The following is a 27,234-nucleotide window of genomic DNA, read 5'->3' as shown; positions in this document are numbered from 1 at the left end:
CGAACTTCCTTACAATACAAACGAGAAGCTCTAAATACTACATCCGCCGCTTCCATTCGCATACTGAAACAATCAGCACTAAACCGGCGGACGTACGGCGCAACCTTATAACGAACTTGATGCAAAATCCTGCCCCATTTCTGCAAGCCTAGTTATAGAGGAGCGGACCTTCTCTCAGAGCCACCTGGACGGCTGTACCATCAACCACCCGCCCCCACCGATAAATAGGGCTGCTCCAGGCCGGGCCCCGCTACGTGGCCTCACAAGCTAATGACGTTCCGTGGATCGATCCTGCCAGCTGGCTGTACAAAATAGTCCCCATCACACAGTTGCCAGAGAGTGTTATTCATTTCTGGAGTCGTGCCGACAGGGCTGTAGACATTGTCTCGAAGGCGCTTTTCCGGCTGCTTGTACCGATGTCGGTTGTGTTGTGCTTTTTCGGACGAGAGTGTTAGTTTTATTTTGTTTTTTCTTTGCTACTCCGTGGTGCGGGTGCAATTGCGCTAAGTGGAAGATCACCGAGTCAGCGGATCTGTTAATAAATGGGGTCAGGCTGAGAGGGAGTGCCATTGTCCGGATTAGACGCGCCCAATGTGGGAGTGTGATTTGAATCCTGGCCGCCAGGAGGAAAGGCTCAGACATTAGACGGGCTGAGGTAAGCTGCTCGTAACGTACCTTCCGGAGTTTGCGGCTTACGTCTCTTCACAGATGGGTGTGCTGTGATCACTACATGCGCTGTATGATGACGGCAGCGCGACGTGGCCACCATGCAGTATGTCTTTCCTTCGTTCCTGTCATCTCCGTCTGCATGTGAGCTGCCCTACAGACGGGACGCCCCGGCTCTGACAAATCTGCCGTCAGCCAGCGAAGCAGGGACGCAGTGAGAGAGACCACGCCACGATACTTCAACGGTAAGCACCCCCTAGCCATACTATACGTTATGCCGTTTGAATTGTGAAATCAGCGGCCCTCTCGCGAAGGGAGGACGGGAGGATGGGGAAATGGTGTACCGTGCTGTGTTCGCGCTGCGGAGTTTCAGGATGCTGAGGCCGACCACCATGGCCTGCTTAGTTCTATTGATATTTGTGGAGCTGCTGGATACAACAGCCCAAGCTGCCATGACGTGCCCGAAGGAGTGCAACTGTATAGAGGAGGACCACCATGTCCTGTGTAACGCCCGCCAGCTGAGCACTATACCCAGGAACTTGCCTAAGGAGACTACAAAGCTGGAGGTGACTTGGAACAATATCAGAAGAATACCTGAGGACGCTTTCTCCAACCTGACCAACCTTGAACTTCTCCACTTACAAGGGAACGCCATTAGCAACCTCCCGTATAACTCATTGCTGCGGCTGCCGGAACTCACGTTTCTTGTGCTCAGTGAAAACCACCTTCGTGACTTCCCGTGGGGGGCGATCAAGGACAAAGTCGAGCTAACCCAGTTAGCGCTGAACAACAATCAACTATCCTCGGTTCCACCCAACGCGCTGAAGACGCTGCGAAACCTCCAGAGGTTAAGCCTCGAGGACAACCAGTTTTCGACGTTCCCGACGGATTTTTTCCGAGGCCTGCCGTCTCTGACTCGCCTGACGCTTCACAACAACCCGCTGAACTGTAGCTGCGGCATGCGGTGGTTAAAAACCTGGGTACAGGCCAACATGGAAAAAGTGCCGAAAGCGAAACAGATCGAGTGCGCCTGGCCACCACACCTCAAAGGAAAGCGACTCGTCGAGGTAAATTTCACTTGTCAGCCTCCTCCCATTTTCGTTTACCCCAGAGAAATTATCGTACTAGAAAGATACACAACAGCGGCTCAGTGCATCGCTCTAGGGGAACCTAAGCCTTCAATAAGTTGGGTCTCCCCCGATAGACAAGTCATTGGGACGTCCAAGGGACGGATACGGTCGCTAGGGGCTGGCGTTCTACTCCTGAACCGTGTTGCGATAGAGGACAAGGGGACGTATACGTGTGTGGCGTCCACCCCGGGAGGGTCTTCCGTAGCGCATGTGGTAGTGAAGGTACAGACAATGACGAGCGCCGACGCCCCGCGGCCGCGCTCTTCCACTCTCCAGCCCCCTACTGCACCCCAGAACGGGAACACCAGCCCGAAAGACCAAAAGATTCAACCAATTTCGGTTCGAGCCGAAAACGTGTCACCCTACGGAGCCAATATCCTGGTAACGTCAAACACTAGCTACAACAACGCAGGCCCTCTGAGAGTGTATTACCGCGTCAGGTCCGATAAACTATCTCCCGGATACACCTTTCTACTCAAAGTTGGGGTCAGGAATTACACCTTTCAAGAATTCTCTCCATCGACTGAATATATAGTCTGCATGAGTCAGAAGATAGAGCCGACGTTGGAGGAGTGCGTGGTGTTCGAAACTCTAGCGGAAAAGAAGCCGGACTACACGGCGTATATCGCTCTCGCCGTGTGCATAGGGAGCCTGTTCTTGGTCCTTATTTTCTCGGGACTTGGCTACTGCTGCGCGCGCTGCCGGATTAAAAAAAGGCGGGGGCCCGGCGGAGGTCATCACCACTCCTCGCCGCAGTCCCACTCCCGCGATACGGACCTCCACACCGGTATCAGTCTGCCCACCATCTCCCAGCAGGGACACGAGCACATGATCCCGCCGCCAAACTACTTCACCAAGTACGAGAACGGCTTCGTTATTAGCCGCAGCATTGAGGTATAGAACAATGATATATAGTAATGATTGTACCAGACTTATGATTCCGTATTGTTCTGCTCTGATGAAAACGGCTAATCAAAAATGTTCCCCAGTTGAAATCAAAAAGCAAATTATTAATTTTGTCTCAGCCAGAAGAAATTATCACAGCGAAGCTTGGACATTTTAATCAGCCTGATGCAGAATTGATGCAGTAGAACTTGAGTGACAGGGCGTTACGACGAGGCCGACGATCTGAATTCTGATTGGCCAAAAGGAAGGCTGCTGTGATCCCCTGACATTTTGTACAGATGTACAAAGATGTAAATATGTAAATTGTGGATTGTGGTAGGCTCTGTGGTTCCTTCGCCTGTCAATGTGCTCCGCTTCAAAGAAAATACTATAGTCACTGCGAAGTAGGAGACAAGAAGTGCATACAAATCGACCCTTTATCAAAGCTGTGTAGACTATGATTTATAGCGCAAAACCTACGGATAGACGCAGTATGGCTTCGTCTGAATGTATATCACTTTTTCATCAGTTCTCCTACCATTCAAATTCATCACCTGTGGCAAAGAGCTAAACTAGAAATTAGCACGATTTCTAACATCTGGTGAAAAGGCTGCAACAGATATCTTGATCTTACCTAATTAAATCTACAAGAGAACTTTATAGTCTTGACATGTCCAACTGTGCAGGGATGAAAGTATATAGATATATATATTATTCATTCATCATTGTTTCTATGTCAGCGACTGATTTGTTGGTACATAATCAGGCAAAACAAGCAAATTAAGACGTTTCCTTTCGTAAAGTATTTGGTGTTTCTTTCCTGGTATGTATGGCATTGTGAGTGCAGTAGGTGTTTACTTTACATTACCTCTACATTGTACAGGTACGCTTCCCTTCCTGCTAAATCATTCTTTTAGGGGTCTTATAGACGTGCTAGGAATTGGAAAATGATATTTTCAGCTACTGTGCATTGATGAGGAAGAAAAAGGGGTGCAGTCTGCAGAAATGCATACCACACCAGGGCCAGGCGACAGAGGTTGCGACTTGTTCGCTGCAATAGTGAAATTTGTATGTTCCCAAAACGGCAATTACTTCCATGGTCGGGTGAGGCGTACATCACACTTCATTTCGGCACGGCATTCTTTGACGGCCGCGGTGACATTTAGAGTGATTGCACATTCTGTTTCATCAAATATTGAAGAAGCGGTCGGGATCAGAAGTTACGTGGTGTGAAACCTACGGGAGACTGGTCCGCTTGTAAAAGAATTACGGAACGGTGACGCTGCCTCCATGGTCGCCTTTTCCTGACACCAATAGAGAAGGCAGGCTTATGCCATGTTGGCATTCAATTAATTATCCACCCGTATGTCGCTGCAACTAAGCGAAATACCAAATAACACATCGTTTAACATCCTGTGTAATTTACACCGCTGGTTCGGAAAACTTTGTGCAAACACAGCAGAAATTAATCGTGCTTCCAAACACCAGACTGTTTAAACAAACTAATGACAAACAATGAAATTAACTTTTGCTGGTACGCAAAAATGGTGCAAATAGCAGAAATTATTTAACGAATGTGCCGAATAATGAATCGTTTCAACACACTGTGGAATGTGTTGTATTCTACTGGCTGGAAAACATTGTGCAAAGAAACTAAGCAGTATCATCAAACAAGCCATGAATTTACTGTGCTTGTACGAAAAAATGGTGCATAAGCAGAAATTAATCATTGTACAAAACAAGAGATCGCAACATCCCATGCCATAGAATATAATACGTCTGTGTGGATAACTTGGTGCAAATAACAATTAAGAAAACATTTCTACCAAACAACATATCGATTAAAAAAACTGCAGACTTCACAATGAGTGCGCAGAAAACTTGGTGCAAACAACAATCAGAATATATCCGTCGTACCAAACAGCAGATGGTTTAAAGGAAGTGCGGAATTTACTGCGCTGGCTGGTACCGAAAACTTGGTGCAAATAACAGTTAGGGTTTTAGTTTTATTGCCCATACCGCGCATCTGAAATATTCATGACAAGATGCTAGCTCTGAAAGCCTACCCCAACGAGGGATAATTATACTCCCTTTTCGACATACAACCGGCATTACGGTCGTTAGATACTCACCGGCAATGCCTTGTCCTTGAAACTCACACCGATTTCATGCAAATGGTGTAAGATAACTGTGCCACGGTTATCGATATCTTGATCTACAGGGACCGCCTTTTCAAAGTCATTTTGCTGATGATACCCTTGTCTGTGTAGGTTGCTCCACGGCAGCTGCTGGTGATAAATAACCGTCAATTTAAATGTCAATTTTATCCATATTCAAGTATGTTTGGGACGTTTTCGTCACTTGATTTCTATTCTTCTATCCACATTTAAGTATGTTGGCAATAAATAACCGTTAATTTAAATTAAATGTCAATTCTATCCATATTCAAGTATGTTTGGAACGTTTTCGTCACTTGATTTCTATTCTTTTATCCACATTCAAGTATGTTCATGGGATGCTTTCTTCACTTGATTTCTATTTTTCGATCCATATTCAAGTAAGTTTGGGATGTTTTCTTTTACTTGATCTCTATTCTTCGTTGCTACAGCCAAAATGTATTTCACTATATTTCTTTTTACATCATCTTAACCATCAATCTTTATCTCCCGTGCTGATATTCTTTGATTCATGTGCTTCCACTGCAAAGTTTATCTATAGTTATTGAGATCAACTCAAAAGAAAAGATCAGTACGCAGAACACATCGCCAATTATCTTCATCCTCTTCATACAGACAAAAAATCCAGATACTCCTCTTCCTCTACACACAGCATCAGGACCATGATGACTGTTAAACCAACCTCATCTTTTAGCAATAACGGTGCATCTGGGATACTCTGTCACCGATTTTACTCAGAGTGCAATCCTGGCCCCTGCCTCATCGCCATCCACCAGATATTCCCCACGCCAATTTCGCAAATGAACCCGGACGCCATTCCCCACAATTGGTCTCAGCAACCTCGATTGCAAGACGAACGGTTTATGTACTTTGGATGACAAGTATGATGAAAAATGGCCGCCATCGTGGATGATGTATTTGCAATCATATAAAGGTAGGAGATTGTTTGGAGCAAAATTTAGCGAGATGTGTCTCCATTAGTGAGTCGGAGCAAATGGCCCAAGTTTTAAAAGCCCCAGGTACCCTTGACTCCACCTTTGTGTGCTTCGCAATTGTGCTAAGTGGCTATGATGTGAACTATAAACACTTAAGGCTTTTTTTCGTGACCTTCAACTGCTATGTTGTTGATAATAACTCAGTCTTATCTTAGGAGCCATATGATATCTTATCGCTTCTGCTATTGACCACGAGTGGCTGCAATAGGACCTGAACATTTCTCTTCGTAATAATAGTTCTACCATATTGCTTAACGGATAGCCTGGAGAATCTAGTGCTTCAGCCAACATGATTATGTCCGTTAGCAGTGAGAAATAGACTGCCCTGGGCCTCTGACCGGGGATTCTACACTGCTGCGGCAAACAAAAACTTGATAAAAACTGTCCATAAGGCCACAAACTCATCGTGACACGATGACACATAATCCATGACCGATCAGACGCGCCAAGCAAACATAGACTCCACAGTTCAGCGCAAAACATTGATTTTGCTTTCTATATAAAACTTGCTTTAAAATGTTGGTTGGAATATTCCTACCTCTGATTGCTAATATCCTCGGTGTCTTTGAAGGTACGAAATTCTACTTAAGTGTGGAATTGCTTTGGAGATCAATCAGCAGGTATCACTTTTATGAGTTTTCTTGATATTTGTGCTAAAGTAGGAGGGTCTGGAATACCATTGCAGGAAATTTGGCAATATTTCTGTTGAAGTTACATGTACCTCTGCCACACGACTGGCTTGTTTGAAGACAGGAAATGATACTCTGTGTTGATTGCTTTGTAGTTAGATATCCATATCCAACGGATAGGTGAGTTTTTTGTAATTTTTTCTGCCTACTCTGTTCCGCGAATGTTTGATGTAGCTTTACCAAAGTTTTGAATTGATTGGGGGCTAAATTCAGCATGTCCAACAGGCAAAAACTTGCTATCTTAGTAATGCTTCCTCTAACGTTGCAAAGCCTCCCTCTCTGTTCCACCCATGTATCAATTGAACATGCCCAACAGACAAAAACCCTGATATCTCAGTAATGCTTGTGCTGAAGTACCAAAGCCTCCCTTCCTGTTCCACCCATGTATCAAGCGGTCTTACGTATTCCTGTCACGGCACGCCTGCTGTGATGCATCGTTATGGACAATGCTGTGAATGACATGTTGTTAGGGGCGACGAGTTATCGATATCCCTTTTGTCGTGCAATTTCCAGGGTCTTGCGTTCAGTCGATAACGTCCGAACCAGCCACTGGGAACCCCTGACCCGCGGTGCCCCGCGCTTGGTCCGCCAGTTGTTTTCATTCCCTCCACCAAGCTGTAATGCTTGTAGCCCCCTCCATTTCCGCGGAATATACACTGATGAAACCGTTATATGGTACATTGAGGGAACATATACCTTCCTCCACTGCATGTCTGCGAAAGTTGTAGATGCGATAAAACAGATTCGTAGATTAGAACTGGACTATTGTAATGTTCTGATGTCACGACCCAGTAGATTCAGTCGTGCCAGGTTTGGCCGTACATTATTATCAAAAGGGAGACGTCGTAATGTCCAGATGGTACACTGCCTCCATAAAAATAAATCACTCTTGGTTAAAAGAACATAGAATAATCATCATATACTTCCTGAATACTGAATACCCACAAAACGTGACCGTGCAAAGAACGTTTAACTTACTAAAAAGACATTCCGATTTATTTTTGTTATTCAACTATGTCCTGTTAAACTATGTCCATGATATTGACATCTTTCCTACTTGCATTTGTGTGTCTTCGATAAAACAACAACAGTGGAATCATCTAAGTAAATGTTATTGCCTGTTTGTGCTTTTGAAATGTCTTGATAAACAAAAATTCCAGAACAATATAAAAGACATTGCTTGTGCAAAGTATAGACCGTTTTCACGTTTTTAGTTGCTACTCTTTTGCCGAGGTATTTGATAATGTTCCTTGCGTCGTAATATCATGTGATTATGGCATTTCTGACAATTAGGTCCATACATTTACCAAATTATTATTTTCATAACTGTTCATAGTAATCAACTATGGAATAAGTGCCGCAATTGGCATATCATAGTATTTTACAACGAAGAGGGAGCAAATCAACCAATGGTTGGTTCTGGTTATGGACCGATCCCAAAACTCCGCCCCCTGTTCGTTCATGGTTCTATTTCGAACGCCTCCGTCAAAAATAGCCATTTCTGTCCCATTGGGGCAGTTTTTGACGGACGTGTTCGAAATAGAATAGGGGGTTCCATTTGTTCGATATGGCGTTCGACAGGATCGGTCTATTGACAAATCATAGTATTTCACCACGAAGAGGGAGCAGACCAACCAATGGTTGGTTCTGGTTATTGGCAGTGTCAGCATGATAAATGTGGTGGCGGGGATCTTGGACTTGGTGAAAGTGAGGTGCAATTTGGCGAGTGACGCCAGAGTAAGACCACAGTAAGTAAATGTTATGGATGACATCATATGCAGAGTGCAAAGATAATGAAAGTGCGAAAGTGCGAAGATGGGTAAAAAAAAAACAAGATGGCTAAATTTTCAAAATAGACACCATGAACGTTGAAACAAGATTTGAAGTGACAAAACGTAGCATCACAACTAAAAGGCATTCATTCCGGACTAGTGTAGTAAAAGTGATACTAGTGTGATACCACTTGATAAGCTGGCAACTACATTCATGGCAAGTTTCACTTCTGCAACTATAGTCATGGCTACCTCTCTAATGTCACTTTTACAAGTATGATTATTGGGCTACAACACAACATGTTTGCCTCTATCTGACCATCCCCGAAGAGGAAAAAAATCCTTCTTCTTTTTTTCTGAAATCAGGCGAAAATTAATGAGCGCGCTGATGTCATCCATAAAATTTACTTGCTGTGGCATAATTGTAAACAAAGAACAGACATTCCCAAAATATCCCACCGCAAAAAAAGTAGGTACAATAACCAGAGCAACAAATCTACTATTATTCTTCAAAAAATCGTGAAGAAGTCATCAAAGAATCTGTTCTTTACCATGTGAACCATGTATGTAATCAGTATAACTACCCTCCAAACAAATATACCAGTCCACATCATCTATGTAAGGGGGTGTGCCTTAAATACCACCTGGGTACCATTACTTTATCCTTTGGCTGGTAACGCGCCTTCTGTGTTCAGCGGGTCTAAATTTCATCAACACCCAAGTCTCTTCCTAAATTAATAAATGCATTAGCGGAAATCCCCCAAAATGGAATACACGGCGTTTATGGTCAGAATTGTAATTATGCAAACGACATTTTTTTCACGGTGGATTATCTTTACTACACCTGGTATATTACAGACTGGACTTGCATACAATCATATCCACGTATATGTACTTTATTTCAGTATACTTGCCTGTGGACATTCGTATATTTTATCCAATGTTTCAAGAACTTAATCTCATTCATTTGAAGGACCTTGAAGCATATGCAATGAAGCCAGCAGCAAAGCGCATTACGAAGGTGGCAATAAACGCACGAATCCCTGCGTAATTAATGAATAAGTCTAGAAGGTCCCCTAGCGGCAGTACATCACAGTCATTATGAACAATACTTCATACACGTAAAAGTGATGCAGGGAGCGGTAACGGAATTCCAACTGGTGCTGGTTTAGCACCGTTATTTGTAAGGCTGTGAAAGACTTACAACCAGAGCCTGAGGCTATTACAAAGGTGCTAATGGGCTGGATTATAATTTGTGCAAAGAATAGTTCTTCATAGTAAATCATCTCTGAGTAGATTATGGTGACAAAGTACTACAGGTAACCATAATGTCGTTCGCATAATTAGAATTCAGCCCATTAACAGTGTATCTACACGTCCCCGCTGACAAAGACAATGCAAGATGTGAAAAATGAAACTTGAATTGCTTTGGCATCCAGTCACAGTCAATCCAATCTAACTAACGTAAGTTAATAATTGTTCTTGAATTCCAACAGACACAGAGCTATATCTTTATCCCAGATACATTCTGATGACTCTGCAGGGAATGATGGCTTTTGTGATATTGCAGTTGCCCAAGCATATTCCGCCCGAGACGATATTTCTATTCATTTATTTCTTTGTTTACTGTCGATGTCAGGTATTCATGTTCATAAAAGCTCAGGTTGGCCTGCAGGCCGCTTTTCATTGAGGTCATGAGGGAAGAGGTAAGGGTCAGACAAAATATATAACAGAGATGCATTTTGCATCATTTTAAGTCCTAATAAGTGTATCTTAACTTCTGTCGTTCTTATCAACGATTCTATGATTAATCCAAAGTATCGAGTCTAGAAGAGCCAAAGCCTAGCCGAGATGGAGATTATATACCAAACTGTCGTATCATTGGAATTCAAGAAATTAAATTGATACGCACGTACATGTGCATAGTTTAAGGTTGTGATTGCAGAAAGCTGTAAATGGACATACGTCCTTACATATGACCACAGACATCACTGGAGCGGCATGCATTCATTCTGGAACATACCGTATTCCCTGTAAGCAATGCTCCATCCTCCTACCCTGCTGATCAACAAGCTATGACGATTAGGTAATTGTTATTCAAGACAATAAATAGCTATAAATATCTTACATAGGTTCGTATTGTGGAACTTGTATTGTAAATGCACATATGTGCTAACATACGGCCTTATAGAAGATCACTTATAAAAACAATATGCATGCATACAACGTAAGCAATGATCTATCCTTCAACTCTGCAACTACATTACTTCTAATTCAAATTACAGAACGTTTAGTCAACCTTGGCATTAAAAAGACTAAGGACCCTTCAAATTGCATCAACCTCGATGAGCACAGAATACCATGAATGAGTTTCCCGCTGTTGTAGAAGAAAATAAGATTGATTCCAGTGTACAACGACCATACTCAGCCGAGAATAAAAGTTCAGAAGGCAGTTTATATAAGCAAAGAACGTACCATAACAGTTTCCCGTTCTTGCAGAAGAAAATAAGACTGATTCCAGTGCACAACGACCACACTAACCCGAGAATGATATTTCCAGAGGCAGTTTATATGTGCAAAGAACACACCATAACAAATTTCATCACATTCTCCGTAAAGGTTGTGCGTGTGCAATGGACAGGCGTCCTGTGGTGAATACGAGTGTTCTGGATAATAGAAACCCAATAGTAAAATCCGTTAAGCTCCGGGGAGCTTCCATTCTGCACACGCTCAAAGTTATTGTGTATCTCTATAAATCTGCACGGCCGAATCCTTTGATATTGGATCAAACCGATCCCTGTCTTGCTCAATCTCCTGTAAGTTATAGCGGAGTACCAGCTTCTCTTACGGCTTACGGCAGGGTTATGTAATAAATCCACACAAAGAAGAAGTAGAAAAACCGCCACTCCTACAGAGCATTACAGAGCAAAGATCTATCAACCACTTGATGCAGAAGTGTGCACGCCGTCGGTAGAAGAATTGAAATGCCTTTTTCTTGAACTGTGCCGTAGTGATAGCTTCCTGCAGGTTCCATCTTCTACTGTGGTACGTGCCATTTCTTGCCAGTCATCACCTTTGTCAGGAGGCGGCCACCTGCGTAGGTCAGCCGCTATAGGGTGAGTGGGATTAGTTAACACCGGCATACTATCGCTCACCGTCACTACAGCGGACAGGTCTAAGCCTTAAAGATTAAGTCTGTGTCTGCAGAATAAACGTGAGCGTTCAGCACTTTCCAAGATTATTATCTTCACGTTATTAGTAAAGTTTGTGTACAATACATCAACCAGCGGGTGAAGTTGCCGCTGGTGCCGAGCTGCTAAGCTATGATCATTTGGAGTCATGGGTGCGAAGTGTGGGGGTGTACCGATCACTGTGGGCTAAATATGCAGCATTGGGACATTAAAAACCGCCTCGGTAATATTCAGGGAATCAATACCGCTGACCTTCATGGCCGCCTCGTCTTCAATTACAGAATTAAAGGAACGCCCTGGCAATCTGGCGACTCTCACTTTTGTGCCCGACGCAATAGCGAGCCCCTCACAACAATCCTGTTGAAGATGAAACGTTTGAAATTGATGGATCGCATATCACAAGGTTGTGGAATATAAACGAGCGGCCTGTATATTGCCTTGCACAGTGAGCACCCTGTAGGGGATTCCTCCACCCGCGGAGGTCTTACTTCTACGTGAGGGAGGGTCATGGTAGGGGGAGACGTGCTGGAATGGGTAATTGAAGTAATTAATGGAAGGATATGGTCTAGAGAAGTGCTCCATCACCAAGTCATACCGACTGCCGAGGTAATTCCTGAAGAGTATTTCGTGTCAGAATGCAGGACACCTGTGCGTCATCTTCCAAGTGCTGGACCGTGATATGCAAATTGGTCAAGGCAAGATTTATACAACACCGTGAGGCATCCCCAAGTGGCATGCCGTTCGTCGTTCAGACGCTAATGTGTTTTCTTTTTGTGTAGAGTGCGAGGCCATGTTCCAAAATGATGCAATATTCAGTCTGTGATGACACTTGAAGAGGCAAACTGAATCATATCACTGTCGTGGTGTCCCAGGTAATAAAGATTGGTTGACATATTCACAAAGTGCTAAACTATTTCAGAATGGGAAACCCCTTGTGAGGTTCAGTATTGTGTTACGAGAGTTCAAATAGATTTCGAACGCACCCAAATCCATCTCAAACATCAATCTCTTCCTGTAGCCTAAGTCACACCTTGTTCCTACCAGACAATTGAGGTTGATTCTTATTTCCTTTAAGTTCACCAGCTACATATCATTGGCTACTTTAACCGGTAATAAAATTTTGTAACAAGCCTGTGTACATTATAGTGATTAAAGATGGACAGTTCCGGACTACCCTAAACGTTGTAATAACTCATACGTCAATACAACCTGTCGTTTGCCCCGTACTTACGAGAAATTCATAAGGAAGCATTACTGGCAGCAGAAGAGGAGGTAATGACTACTAATGTGTAATATCAGTCTCTTTCTGATAAAGGCAGGGTGGTAAAACATGTAAGCCTTGTGGTGATGGTAGTCACGTGTGTGTAGAGGACTCTTTTATGACATATGGAAAATATGACGGAAAATACGACCCTTGGGCTTTAAAGGAGGTACTGGACTGAAAGGCTCTCACTTTATCCCGTGTTTGTGTTTGCGTAATGCTTACTTCAGGCATGTAAACGTCTTGCTCAGTCTGTATACCAGGGAAGGGGGGGGGGATAAGTAGACTCCATTATCATACGCGTACTGTTCACATAATTGGACAGCTTGACAAATAAAGTTGACATATTTCATACTTAGCGTTTAGCTAATTATGTTCCAATACACTGTCCTAAAACCCGATTGCCGTATCACATGACCATCCACCAATGAGAATGATTTATTCTATTTATGTAGTATGAACCCTTTCAACTCACGAGACAAAGTCGGCCACCTAGGGATCTGCCAGCTGTGGCATGTAACACATTTCACTCTCGCGTATTACTGCAACATGTAAACCGATTTCTAGGATGCAAAATTCTTTAATCATCAGTAAGATATAACGAAACTTTACCACGCATCTAGAAATAGTACTTTAGGACATTCGTGGAAGTTGTCTTACCATGATTGTTCTAATGGTTTATGCCTTAATGGCTTATGACCACCTGGGTGCGTGTTCTCTCGGATGACGAATATGTGTATACAGAAGGTGGGCGCTAATGATGTACATAATCGCATCACCTTTGACACCTGCGGCTTATCCGAGCACAGTGGCAGCCATGATATCCCAGGGCAACGTGACCTACGACCTGAACCAAATCCAGTCTTACCGTAATCCTCGGTAAGAAACTGAACGACATTCTGTGACGACGCAACTCTCTTAACAGTCGCCCTCCGAACTTCGCTTGGAGTGTGCACTTGGGCTGCTGCATGTAAAGCACGTATTGAGATAAGCATATGAAGGAGGTAGCAAGGACGTATTCTAATCTTCTGAAGGTTTGCAATAACCAGTGACCTTTTTACTGATAAAGTTTTACTTTATCAGTAAGTACAAGAAGGAGTAGGAATTACTCTCAGCTTACTCGCAGATCAGAATTACAAGATGATAAAAAGGATCTTCAGCGCCATGTCCTCGCTACGCCAATGTCTTAACGTTTCTAAGACAGTCTCCAGGAGACGCATTAGCGGCCACATTGTTTTATGTACACTTCTGATGGATGGAAAGCACAGCGGAAATTGGGTTTGGTCATATTTTACCTTCGGATATGCCAGACGGGAAGTAAGTTAGTCTTCCCATCATCTTATCGGAGAATTTGTCTTGCAGGATAAAACCTTATCTACAAACGGCATTCGCCATTGGCATTCCATCGCAAACCGTTTCGGCTAGCCCTCGCAGTTTGAAATAAAATTCTCTCAAAGCTAACTCAACCAGAGGCGACAGTAAAATGCATGAAAACCTTTTGGATACTGGTGTCGAACAGTGACCGATACGTCATTAACGTTATCAACCGTTTCGGTTAGCCTTCGCAGTTTAGAATAAAATTCTCTCAAAGCTAACTCAACCAGAGGCGACAGTAAAATGCATGAAAACCTTTTGGATATTGGTGTTGAACAGCGGCCGATACGTTATCAACGTTATCGACCGTTTCGGCTAGCCTTCGCAGTTAAGTTTAGAATAAAATTCTCTCAACTTGAAAGCAAACGCAACCAGAGGCGACAGTAAAATGCATGAAAACCTTTCAGAGATCGGTGTCGAACAGCGGCCGATACGTTATCATTACTCGCCTTTATACTCTTTTTCTTTCTTTTTTCAATTTATTCCTTCAGGCATTTTGACACTTTCTTTGCTTCATTTTTATTTGCAAAACGCAACCAGAGGCGACAGTAAAATGCATGAAAACCTTTCGGATATTGGTGTCGAACACCGAACGATACGTTATCATTAATCAATCGCCTTCATACTCGTTTTCTTTCTTTTTCTGTATTTCATTCATGTACGCCTTGGTATTTTGTTGAGGACAATTTCTTTTCTTCATTGTATTTTGCAAAACTCAACCAGAGGCGACAGTAAAATGTATGAAAACCTTTCGGAGATTGGTGTCGAACAGCGACCGACACGTTATCATTAATCGCAGTCAATGATCCGATGCCAGCATGCAGCACATCAGCTTTACAGAACGATTAGTCTTCGTGAAGCATCCAATACGCGCCATGATGGGAACACTTGGCAAAGTAAAAGACGCATTATTTCCCTGGGAGAGCCTCGGGGGCTCGTGACACGGCGATCAATAGGAACATTTTCACGAGTCAGTGGAGCCGAATTCTGTCAGTATTCCATGTTGAAGGGGGTTACACTGTTATTAAGTTAAATTAAGTAATGGTGGCAGGCGGTCAGGGGCCTATTCGACGGTACATTTCCTCCGATGATGCGCTCATTAATCATGAAACACGGCTGTTCCTATCGAAGTCGCCTTCAGGACACTTTCAGGTGACTTTTTTATGGTAATCTATTCAAACTGCGATGACAGAGCAGCGAGCGTGAAGAGCGGTCTCTGCAGCTGGCTTGTCACCGAAACGCTCACTAATGTTTCGGGGCCAAAGTTGCATTTTCTAATAATAGAACGTGGCCGGTCGATTTGTCACAGGTGAGATGTGGCAAAGTGTGACAGACTTACAATATTCCTTGACCTGAGCAAGGACGATTCGGGACCAAAGTAAGCACGGTCTGTCGATCATCTCAGAATCCCACATTTTTTACACATCAGTCACTGTCATCACCAACTTTTGGCTTCGAACATTACTACATGAATACCCTTTTTCTATATTTTTCTATTTTCCATTCATGTACGCCTTGGAATTTTGATGAGGAAATTTTTGAGGTTCATCTTATTTTAGAGAATGATGAAAAGTACGTCAAAATTCAACGTACCATAATGAATAGCATGACGCCTAATCTCCAAGCAGATTCCTCCGTGGCATAAGCCAGTAATACAAGCAGAGGAGTAAAATTGGCCGCGTGGCCAATCTTCGTGAAGCCGACTTCTCTGCCGGCTAAACTCCTTTCCCAGCTTTTGTTACTAACTTATGCCACGGAGGAATCTGTTTGGAGATTACATGACGCCAAAATTGTTAGACAATGATTCAATGGAGAACCTGGAAATAATCTCCTCTTAATCTACATCTTCTGAGGCCAATCGAAACGCAAACAGGTCCAGCAAATCACAATTCCTAAGTGTTTACTACAAAATCGATTCCTCGCAATCAATGTTATTGAGTAATCCAGTACTTGCCGTTGAGCATTGTTTGCAAAGTACGTCAAGGGCGGAATTGTCTGAATGCGGACTTATTGCTTTGTGTGCCCATTTTCCACCAGAAAGAACAAGATGAAAGACTTGATTTAACCTGTCGACCGAATGACAAACGGACACTTGAGCATTCCAGGCAATTCTGTGTGCTTCTTATTAACTAAAGAAGAAGAACAGTGCACAGGGGTCGTGAAGATTCCCATAATGTGCCCTCTAATTTGACGTCTTGAGTAGGAATCTAAGTGATTGATCTCCTAAGAGTGAAAAATTGAAGCATTTTGAAGATTTTTAAGTGACTTCAGAATTTCTTTTCGATTTGCTCTTTGGCAGACGGGGACAATGTGGCACTGCACTCAAGTTTTGTAACTTCTTTTAACAGTGCCACATACAAGGTACAGACAGAATGTGAAGGTAGCCTTTTACCTCCCCGATCGAAGTCAGGTACCCATTTTTACACCTGGGTCACGGCACGAAAAACGGTATTTAAGCGTGCAGAAACCATGCGTAATGTTGACGTATTTTCCTTCTTTACGGATCTATACACCACTTATACGAGTACGTAAATATTGCCTTTAAGTGGTCTTTCTGTAGGTCCGTGTTAGTCCTTATTTTCCGGTTTTCCCGTTGTCTTTCAGCAGCTTAAAGATGTCGTAAATGATTTTTAAAACCCCCTTAAAACTTGTTTAAAGTTCACGTTTATTTGATCTAAAGCCTCTTTACGTCTCATATACAATTGCATTAAGTGGATTATAACGTGTGTTTTAGTGCCTATTCAGCAGCTTAAAGTTGCCATAAATACTTATTAAAACGCCCTTAAGACATGTTTAAACTTCACGTTTATTTGATCTAAAGCCCCTTTACGTCTCATATACGTGTGCATTAAGAGGATTATAACGTGTGTTTAGGTGCCTTTTCAGCAGTTTAAAGTTGCCATAAATATCTATTAAAACGCCCTTAAGACATGTTTAAACTTTACGTATATTTGATCTAAAGCCTATTTACGTCTCATATACGTGTGCATTAAGTGGATTATAATGTGTGTTTAGGTGCCTTTTCAGCAGCTTAAATTTGCCATAAATACCTATTATAACGCCCTTAAGACATGTTTAAACTTCACGTTTATTTGATCTAAAGCCTGTTTACGTCTCATATACGTGTGCATTAAGTGGATTATAACGTGTGTTTAGGTGCCTTTTCACTATTTCAGCAGTTTAAAGTTGCCATAAATACTTATTAAAACGCCCTTATGACATGTTTAAACTTCACGTTTATTTGATTTAAAGCCTATTTACGTCTCATATACGTGTGCATTAAGTGGATTATAACGTGTTTAGGTGCCTTTTCAGTAGCTTAAATTCACCATAAATACCTATTAAAACGCCCTTAAGACATGTTTAAACTTCACGTTTATCTGATCTAAAGCCTATTTACGTCTCATATACGTGTGAATTAAGAGGATTTAATGTGTCTATATTTTTCTTTTAGCAGCTTAAAGTTGTCATAAATACGCACTAAAACACCCTTAAGACATGTTTAAAGTTCCCTCTGTACGTCTCATATACGTGTGCATTAAGTTGATTATAAGGTGTGGATAAGTGCCATTTAAGGAGAATAATCATTAGCACATTTCAAAGCAAGAAAATACAATGGATGAAACTTTGAAATTTTATTGAATTACGAGAAAATATTACATGGAAGAGTAAAAAAAGAAACTACTGCCTACTAGATATTTGTGGCCTTTTAATATGATGTAGTCGGCAGTTGAAACAATCACAACGGTTGCGCAATTCCGTGCAGCAGTCCACAGTCCCATTTCCAGTGTCGGGTGAAGCGTCTCGGTGTAAGTTAAAAAGAGCACACATGTACAGTTCCATCTGGTCACCACAGGAATAAGATATGACTCGTGTTGTTGGATGGTCCTGGATTCTGTGAACGCGAAACATGTTCAGCTTGCAGTCTCGGCTTCTATTAATCCGGATGGTGCGAGGGCCGTGATTTCCATTCTGTGTCGATTTCCAACAACAACAGCTTGTACAGAATGATAGCCACCTCGTATCTCTGAGTCAAATTCCGTCACCGTGGGTCCTAGGCGGTAAAAGCGGTGTCGCTGCCACAACTTGCGGGCTAGAAGTTAGTAGAACAGGCCCAAACTTTCTTCAAAACTTCTCTTCAAAAATGAACGCCTGGAAAATAACCGCTCCTTGTCGTACGTATGGCCCGTAAATTTGAACCCCCCACTCTTTTCTGCCATTGGATACATCCTATCACATGATACAGCTGTGCTACAGACGGACCAAGGAAGTTCAACCTCCTCGGACGGACGGAGGCGTGTTATGCCCCATGGCGAGTACGAAGTAACGCTGAATAAATTTACATCTTGCCTGCCCACGCATATCACCATATTTAAATTAAACCCAAACAAACACGAGCAACACGAGAAGACACCGCCTGTGTGCACAAACTGTTCTTTCTCGACGCTTGCTTGTAGATAAAGAAATAAACATATTTCGTACATTTACCTGTAGTAAGAACTGCTTGCCGTTTTATAGAGAAAACACAACTCACTACACAAAACGCTATACCTACTACATCCTTATTCTTCAAGCAGAGGTTGAGTCGCGGAGATATTCATAGCAGTAGTCGGGATTTCTACCGTCTCTTAGCTCGAGGGTCAACTTGCCACAAAGAAAACAGGCGGCCTCACCCTGATTTAGACCCTGGAATTTCAGAACATATATGCGGTATAAAATAAAAAGGAAAAGGTCTCCTCCTGTTCGCATAAACTGCGCTTCAAACATGCCATATGTTCAGCAGAAAAAGGCAACGTTTCATAAAACCTTTGAGACGGTATTAGCTAATAGATAAAACGGGGGTAGTGCCCCCAAGTTAGCTTAAACTGCGCGGATTCAAAGACTAAACATGTCGTATGTTCAACAGAAATACGCAACATTTCATATACGTTTTGGCAACATATAAGCTAAACGGGGGAGGTCTCCCCTAGTTCGCTTAAACTGCGCGGATTCAAAGACTAAACATGTCGTATGTTCAACAGAAATACGCAACATTTCATATACGTCTTGGCAACATATAAGCTAAACGGGGGAGGTCTCCCCTAGTTCGCTTAAACTGCGCGGATTCAAAGATTAAACATGTCGTATGTTCAACAGAAATACGCAACATTTCATATACGTTTTGGCAACATATAAGCTAAACGGGGGAGGTCTCCCCTAGTTCGCTGAAACTGCGCGGATTCAAAGATTAAACATGTCGTATGTTTTACAGAAATACGCAACATTTTATGAACGTTTTGGCAGCATATAAGCTAAACGGGGGAGGTCTCCCCTAGTTCACTTAAACTGCGCGGATTCAAAGATTAAACTTGTTGTATGTTCAACAGAAATACGCAACATTTCATATACGTCTTGGCAACATATAAGCTAAACGGGGGAGGTCTCCCCTAGTTCGCTTAAACTGCGCGGATTCAAAGATTAAACATGTCGTATGTTTTACAGAAATACGCAACATTTCATATACGTTTTGGCAGCATATAAGCTAAACGGGGGAGGTCTCCCCTAGTTCACTTAAACTGCGCGGATTCAAAGATTAAACTTGTTGTATGTTTTACAGAAATACGCAACATTTTATATACGTCTTGACAACATATAAGATAAACGGGGGAGGCCTCCCCAAGTTCGCTTTAACTGCGCGGATTCAAAGATTAAACTTGTTGTATGTTTTACAGAAATACGCAACATTTCATATACGTTTTGGCAGCATATAAGCTAAACGGAGGAGGTCTCCCTTAGTTCGCTTAAACTGTGCGGATTCAAAGATTAAACATGTCGTATGTTTTACAGAAATACGCAACATTTCATATACGTTTTGGCAACATATAAGCTAAACGGGGGAGGTCTCCCCTAGTTCGCTTAAACTGCGCGGATTCAAAGATTAAACATGTCGTATGTTCAACAGAAATACGCAACATTTCATATACGTTTGGGCAGCATATAAGCTAAACGTGGGAGGCCTCCCCAAGTTCGCTTTAACTGCGCGGATTCAAAGATTAAACTTGTTGTATGTTTTACAGAAATACGCAACATTTCATATACGTTTTGGCAGCATATAAGCTAAACGGAGGAGGTCTCCCTTAGTTCGCCTAAACTGCGCGGATTCAAAGATTAAACATGTCGTATGTTCAAAAGAAATACGCAACATTTCATATACGTTTTGGCAACATATAAGCTAAACAAGGGAGGTCTCTCCTAGTTCGCTTAAACTGGGCGGATTCAAAGATTAAACATGTCGTATGTTCAAATGAAATACGCAACATTTCATATACGTCTTGGCAAATATATTAACGGGGGAGGTCTTCCCTTCTTTCCGTAAATGACGGTTCTAAATAAATTATATATATATGGCATCCTTCGGTCAATATTGACCATGGTATACGCAACATTTCATAAAACGTAAAAGAGCGCATATAAGCTAACCGTGAGAGGTTCTCCCTGTTCGAATTAAACCTTGCGCACAGAAAGTTTGAATACGTCAAATGCTTTCGAAATAGCTAAAAAAACACAGAAGATTATTGTATTTGACTTTGTATTGTATTGTATTTGTATTTGCTGAGGTATAAACATAACATTTTGTACCAGAAAGCGCAATAATTTTCAGTTTTGACTAAATCTTGCCACTGGTATAAAACAGATGACGCAATGTTTTATCTAACACCAGACAAAGGTTTATTACATTTGACTTGGCCGGTTAACATGTATTTTGTAACAGATCTAGAGAAACGGTATTTGTCCGATTTGACAGAAAATATTTTTGAGACATTTAAGTTGTCTTTTCGGCACACTAAAATACATGTAAAATTCACGTAAAGAAACCCAACAGATTAAGTTAGATTTACAAACGCTGAAATCTTCCGTAAAGGCCAAATGTATGTTTCCGATGCCTTTAATAGATCTTAAAATCCGCTAAAATATTTCTCCGCCTTTAAGGGCTTAATACGTATCTCTGAAACTTTGCTTAAAAAGTTGTTTTCGTGCTGTGGGTGAAGTGAGGAAGGTCGTGCGTGTAAAGTGCCTTTCCCAAGGGCACAACGTCGGGGCATGGCGGGGATCGAACTCAGGACCTATAGATTCCTAGCCAAACGCTCTACCAGTTACGCCACGCCCGACGCCACAACTTCAGAATTACAGTAGTACAGGAGCACAAGGTATATATGTTAAGTCCCAATACATTGAAACATTGAGATGGCTTTTATCATTGAGAACTACAAAGCACACATCACTGGATAGAGACCATTTCATTTTCATTTTATAGACCAATATCAATTTGTTCATTATACCTTTAGGCCTAGGAGAATTGTAACTCCATTCATTTGATGGGATACCTCAGGTGATTTATGGGAATATGTTTATCGAATACATTTACACGAAAAATGCAAACTGACTCTCGACTCACATCTGCGGAAGAAAAAGTTGAATGACCTATTTGTCGGCAATAAAAGTTGTCTGTGACAGTCATTAGAGAGAAGATATCACGCTGTGAATCTCTAGACTTTAACATTTCCCTCGACAATCTACGACGCCGTTATGCTGACATTAGATGTATTTTACGGCTCAGCTGATATCACAATCACAGCTCTAATGAGCCTTCAAACACTCCCAGAAGAATGGAAGCTGACTCCATCACCCCTCACAACGAAGCCATTATTCCTTACAATTGAGCTTTGTCGTTACGTCTCTTGCAATACTTGAGCCGTACCTGACACACTAACACAGACACACTAAACGTCAAGCAAAGTTTGTGACATTTCCGTCAATCACAGTAATCATCTAGGCAATTAGAATGATGCCGGCATTGGTAAAATGATGTGTGTCATTGCTTCTGGCTTTGAAAGCCCCTGTAGAGTCTTGCAATTTCAAGAAAAACAAGCGCTTGTATAATCTTGCAAATTTGTTTAAACAAACTTAAGAAATACCTTGAAAGCGCCTCTCTAAAATCCTTAAAGCATGCTGTGAATGTAGTAGACATAAATGCTACTTGATAAACTGTTCATGACAAACACTATGAGCAAATGTATATTTAACTAGATGTTAAGCCCTTCTGTTTACCTTTATGCTACACTCATCCGTATGATAGATGAGCAAATTAAACGCCTGGCAGCACCACGCAAGCTTAAGGTCTATCAGACTCAGAGGACGTATAGTTATAATAACCTGAATGGCACAAGAAAAAAGATCGTATGATGTTACCACATGAAGCGTGGCCTAGATATCAGATTGATTTGGCAGTAGGGGGCCAACACCAATTGATGGATCCTTGTTATAAAGATGACACGGAGGCCTCGTCATTGCCAGAAGATCAGCTAGCTGTCTGTTCTCCGGAAAGCTCGGTAAGTTGCAGATCGACTACTGATGAAAGGTAGGGACTTGCTACGAGTTTATGTGATTAAATGACATGAAAAACATATTTCTTAACATTTTCACTTGCTGATAATGGGTATGCTCGCAATACGGGTGTCAAAAGTCTTCCGGTAAGTCCTATAACCTTTCAATTTTGTTCTGCACTATCCGTGATCTATCAGGAGCCATATTGGCATGGCCCAGATCTATACACTAATAGCCTGACTCGTAGACTTCTGGGCGGTGGCGTTTATTTTGGGGAGGAGAGCGCTGGTTCGCGATTTTCAACATAGGCTAAGCTTCTCTATACCGTAAGAGGGAGTGTGCATGGAAAGGGAGTTTTACTGCACCCTAAAACTTTCTGTTTGGAGAAGCCAGACTGATGTGCATGGCAGAAGAAAAGCGAATCAGTGCCCCCCCCCCCCCCCTCCCAAAAATAAACGCAGCCTAAGTCTGCTTAAGAGGCTATGTACTACCATATTGTACTGTCGGTCCACTTAGCTTTGAAATTGCAGTTCAGCTCGAAATTGCAGTTAAGCTAGCTGCAAAGATTTCTAAGGCTCTTAAGTTTTGTGAATAATCATTCATTAAATCTTGGAATTGTGATGGTACAATTATCATTAAAGGTACCCCCAAAGTAGCTTCCAAAATTTAATGGTAAGAAACTGCTGATCATGACATGATGAAAAAGTGTGGGATATGTAAAAGCTTTGCACTTTCGTCCCGCCGACATAATTGTGATGCACTGCAATCAACCATGGCTCACGACTAATTATCCCGGTGAGTTAATGGTAACAATTCGTGGGGCGTCCCTCGATGATCCCAGGCGAACTTGCTATGTTTTGTTTCAGGAAGACTTATACGAAGGACTCACGGCACTCAGGAAGACGCGGTTAGACAACAGCATGGACGACCATGATGCTGCATGACTCACTGAATTCTCTGATAGTGACACTGATACAGTTTGCTTTGATACTAAAGCTTGTCGAAATGTCAGAACCAACTAATAGTATACAGCTGTAGACATCACGACCAGAAGCACCGAGAAGTTAAAAAGCAAATATTTAATTCCTGGCTCCCCATGCCTTTGAATGTCTGCAATGAGCATATGAATGAATTTTTCCAGAACAATCCGACTATGCCAAATGCGCAGCATCCACGTTTGAATCCCGAAACAAATTACACTGATGGCTATTGTAGTATGTGCATCTTGTAACATGTAAATGTACTAGTATGAAAGTTTTGACGCCATCGGCAGAAACTGATCGACTGAGTTTCCGTCGATGACACGTATATGTTGCTATACCGTCAGAAAGAATATCCATGCGATGCAAGACTTTCAGATTCTTTAAACCCCTCACAAAGACCACACACACAGAGTTCAAAACCTCCGACACAGGAGGTGCATTTATTATCATATATTCGCATTGCTTGCACCTGACCAACTAATAAACACAGAGAAAACACCTGCGTATGTAGCCATATCCAGTATTGAATGGTTGTTAGTTAATTGGATGACATTTATCATTGCTCCAAAACCTGCTAGCTACAAGACTAAAGAGTCTTCACACCTTCTAAGCCATCTAGCCCCACACGCCCGTAACTTACTATTTATGCTTTTGGACAGACGAAGACAATGTGGCACTGCACTCAAGATTTTGTAACTTATATTAAAAGTGCCACATACACGGTGCAGACAGAAGCCTTTTACTCCCCCGACCGAAGTCAGGTGCCAATTGAAGTGTGAAGGGAGGGAAGTCGTGTAAAGTGTCGTTCCCAATGTCACAACGGCAGGGATCGAACTCAGGACCTATAGATCCGAACCGAACGCTCTACCAGTTACGCAACGCCCGACGCCACTAATATTTTCCTTCCTGATCACAGCACCGTAACCTTATTTTATTCAGCCCCTTCCCTACCGACCTCCGGTTCACTCCTCCCTCTAATCAATTCCAACCCGACCCTTAATTAGTCGCCTAAAACAGCCGTGGGAATTAATTAATCCTCAGGAGGCCCAACACGTAAATGCTCTCTAGGGCGGCTAGTCTTTAACTGCGTCTGACGTATGAGAGTAGACAGACGCAGGCGATGGATCGGCAAGATGCTTGACAAGCAGAGAGAAGGGGGACTCCAAGATGTGCTGACAATACGTTAAAATTAATAGGATAATATTGGAGAACCTTCATGAGCCAAGGAATAACGATAGGAACTAACAATGGCGTCAGTTGAATAAACTTTGGTAAGAAGAAGGTACGGCGCGGCAACATGAGGACAACAATGTACAATCATTCAGTGTTAGCTATGTTTCCGTGTGTTAAGTAGGGATTGTTGCAGGAATGCCTACTGTCCTCTATTAGTGAATAGTTTCATCAGGTCGTGTTGGTATGTCACTGAATAAAGAGATTGTTCTCTTTCACTTTCACAATCTTATTCTCGCCGACGTTTTGGTGACCGTCTGTCACCTTCCTCAGGACAATTCTGACTGGTTCACATTGTACCACAGCTATATTTGTCACTGTTGCGGTCTGTAACCAGCGACACATATCAATATAGTACAATGTGAACCAGTCAGAATTGCCATGAGGAAGGGGACAGACGGTCACCGAAACGTCGGTGAAAATAAAGGTGTGGCTGTGAAAAAGAGCTATCCTCTCGTGTAATATTGTCATGCTTCATAACAACAAAATGATTGCACAATAGGAGGGTGTTTCCCCGCGGAACATACAATCCCCTTATCTACGGAATGTCACTTATTCTGTAGAAATATTCTACAGTACATCTCTGGGGTGGGAACAAGGGGTGTGCTAGATTAGGTTTTACACAAGGGCAGACTAACACGCCCTGTGTGTAGGCTTGCATCACAAAGCCTCTGCCTTACGTGATGAGTTGAGATGAAGACAAGATGAGGACAGCAGCGATGTACGAGCTCATACCTGATCTCTGACCTGCCCTGGCTCGTGCAAAGGAATGTTCTGATTCGGAAATACGTAAGTATGATTGGATATTGAACGTCTGGACATGCGGTGTGTGGTGTTCAATTTGAACTTTTTCCTCTTCCATGTCCACGTCCATCTTCAGTCTCCCTTTGTGACGGTTTTGGTGGGAAAATAAAGGAAAGTTGGTGGGTGGAGCGAGAGACATAATGAAAATGTCAAAGTTCTCTGTAAACCTGATTACAAACGTGAACAGATTATTCATATGAAGCTTATGAACACAACGAAGGAAACAATACATAAATTTACGTCTATGAATGTATCCAGGTAACCACATCCACCGATCTACCTGAAACGTCTGACCGTTTCCAAAAGCATACCCAGTCGCTTGAGCAATTGCTATTTGGCGTCAAGCATAATGTTGTTTTCATTGTCACATGGAGACCTTGACAAGTGAGTGTGGAGTGTGATGAAGAACACAGCATGAGGTCGGTCGATACATGGGTACAACAACTGTATAACAGTTGCAACTGCGAAAAGGTAAGTACTATATCGGGCTATACTATTAAAAAACAACCTACATACACGAAACACATTCTATCTCAAACTGACCCTTCTATGATCAAGAGAGAAAAGAGCTCTTAAAAGAAGCCAACAAATTTTATCCTAATATCTCCACGTTTACAGACAACAAAAAAACTACTCTCCTTTTAACGTCGCAAAACCCACACATTACAGAAAAAGTGGGATCTTTCGTCTTCCACTGTCTCAGAAAAAGAAGTCAAACCCAATAAGTTACATCTTAAACTAGTTTAAGTTAGACTAGAGTAGTCGATTAGTATACTGTTTACCATTATTTGTATGTCATTGTTTGTCACTTGCAATTAGCCCTCGGGCTAGAATTTGCAATAAAACTATATAAACTATTGATATGTAATACAGCTGCTCGTCTACCTATATGTATAGCTTACTCACATTTGTACCCTAGAGCGTGCTGAGATAGGAGTTATGGTAATCCGCACCCATATTAAATTGTTCTTGCCTCAGAGGGATGTTTCTAACACATTACCATTTCAATAACTCAACCATCTCCCGGCGATAAGGTAACGTTAATCGTCTCGCGTGTTTCTGCGTGCATTCCCCCATTGCTAATCCAATCTCGCCAGTAGAAGATTGCTGTTGATATGCTGCAGACAACCAGTCTGGTGGAGCGGAAGGCACCTGTCAACAAGTCAGTACATAAACGAATGAAGACCTTTAAGGTGTACTCTCACTGCACTTGCGTCACTGCGGGGTTCGAAAGATACTCAACGAATTTCAGAGATATAGAACGAATTTGCGTACCTTTTGTGTATATTGTCGTCTTCTAAGTCATACTTTTACGTATAACGCAATATCTAAATTATAAAAAAATCGGATAAAATAACAAAACAATGACGCAGTCACGAACCCCACTGTGACGCCAGCTTGACGCAAGTGCAGTGAGAGTGCACCTTTATTGCCACATTTTTGCCACACCGGGCTAAGTTCAGGCTTAGGTCACAACAAGGCATGTTGAAAAGATACAGTTAGCAGATACAAAATGAGACTATTGCTAGATAAATTCAACTTTTCATCGCTTTTCTGCTATAGTGAAGATCAAAGGGCAGATATGATTTATGATTGATGGTTTGTCTAGGTACATTAGGAATATGAGTTTTTCTACAGAAATTAGGTGTATGAAACAAGGGAGGTTTTGTATAACTTTATGCAGTTCAATTCTCTCTAAGGTATACAATCTAC

At 42.2% G+C, this 27,234-nt stretch overlaps 1 protein-coding gene across 1 annotated transcript; it reads left to right on the top strand.

Annotated features, from left to right (window-relative positions):
• The first annotated feature begins 453 nt into the window (after positions 1-453).
• On the top strand, positions 454-3,484 carry LOC118403820 (immunoglobulin superfamily containing leucine-rich repeat protein-like). The gene has a single exon (XM_035802669.1). It carries the CDS (start codon positions 1,002-1,004, stop codon positions 2,694-2,696), a length of 1,695 nt encoding a protein of 564 aa, XP_035658562.1. The 5' UTR covers positions 454-1,001; the 3' UTR covers positions 2,697-3,484.
• Positions 3,485-27,234: the final 23,750 nt, after the last annotated feature.

This window comes from Branchiostoma floridae, chromosome 16 (genome assembly GCF_000003815.2).
Source record: "Branchiostoma floridae strain S238N-H82 chromosome 16, Bfl_VNyyK, whole genome shotgun sequence".
Classification (NCBI taxonomy): domain Eukaryota; kingdom Metazoa; phylum Chordata; class Leptocardii; order Amphioxiformes; family Branchiostomatidae; genus Branchiostoma; species Branchiostoma floridae.
Note: the sequence above shows the minus strand (reverse complement) of the source record. Positions and strands in the feature narration are given on the sequence as shown.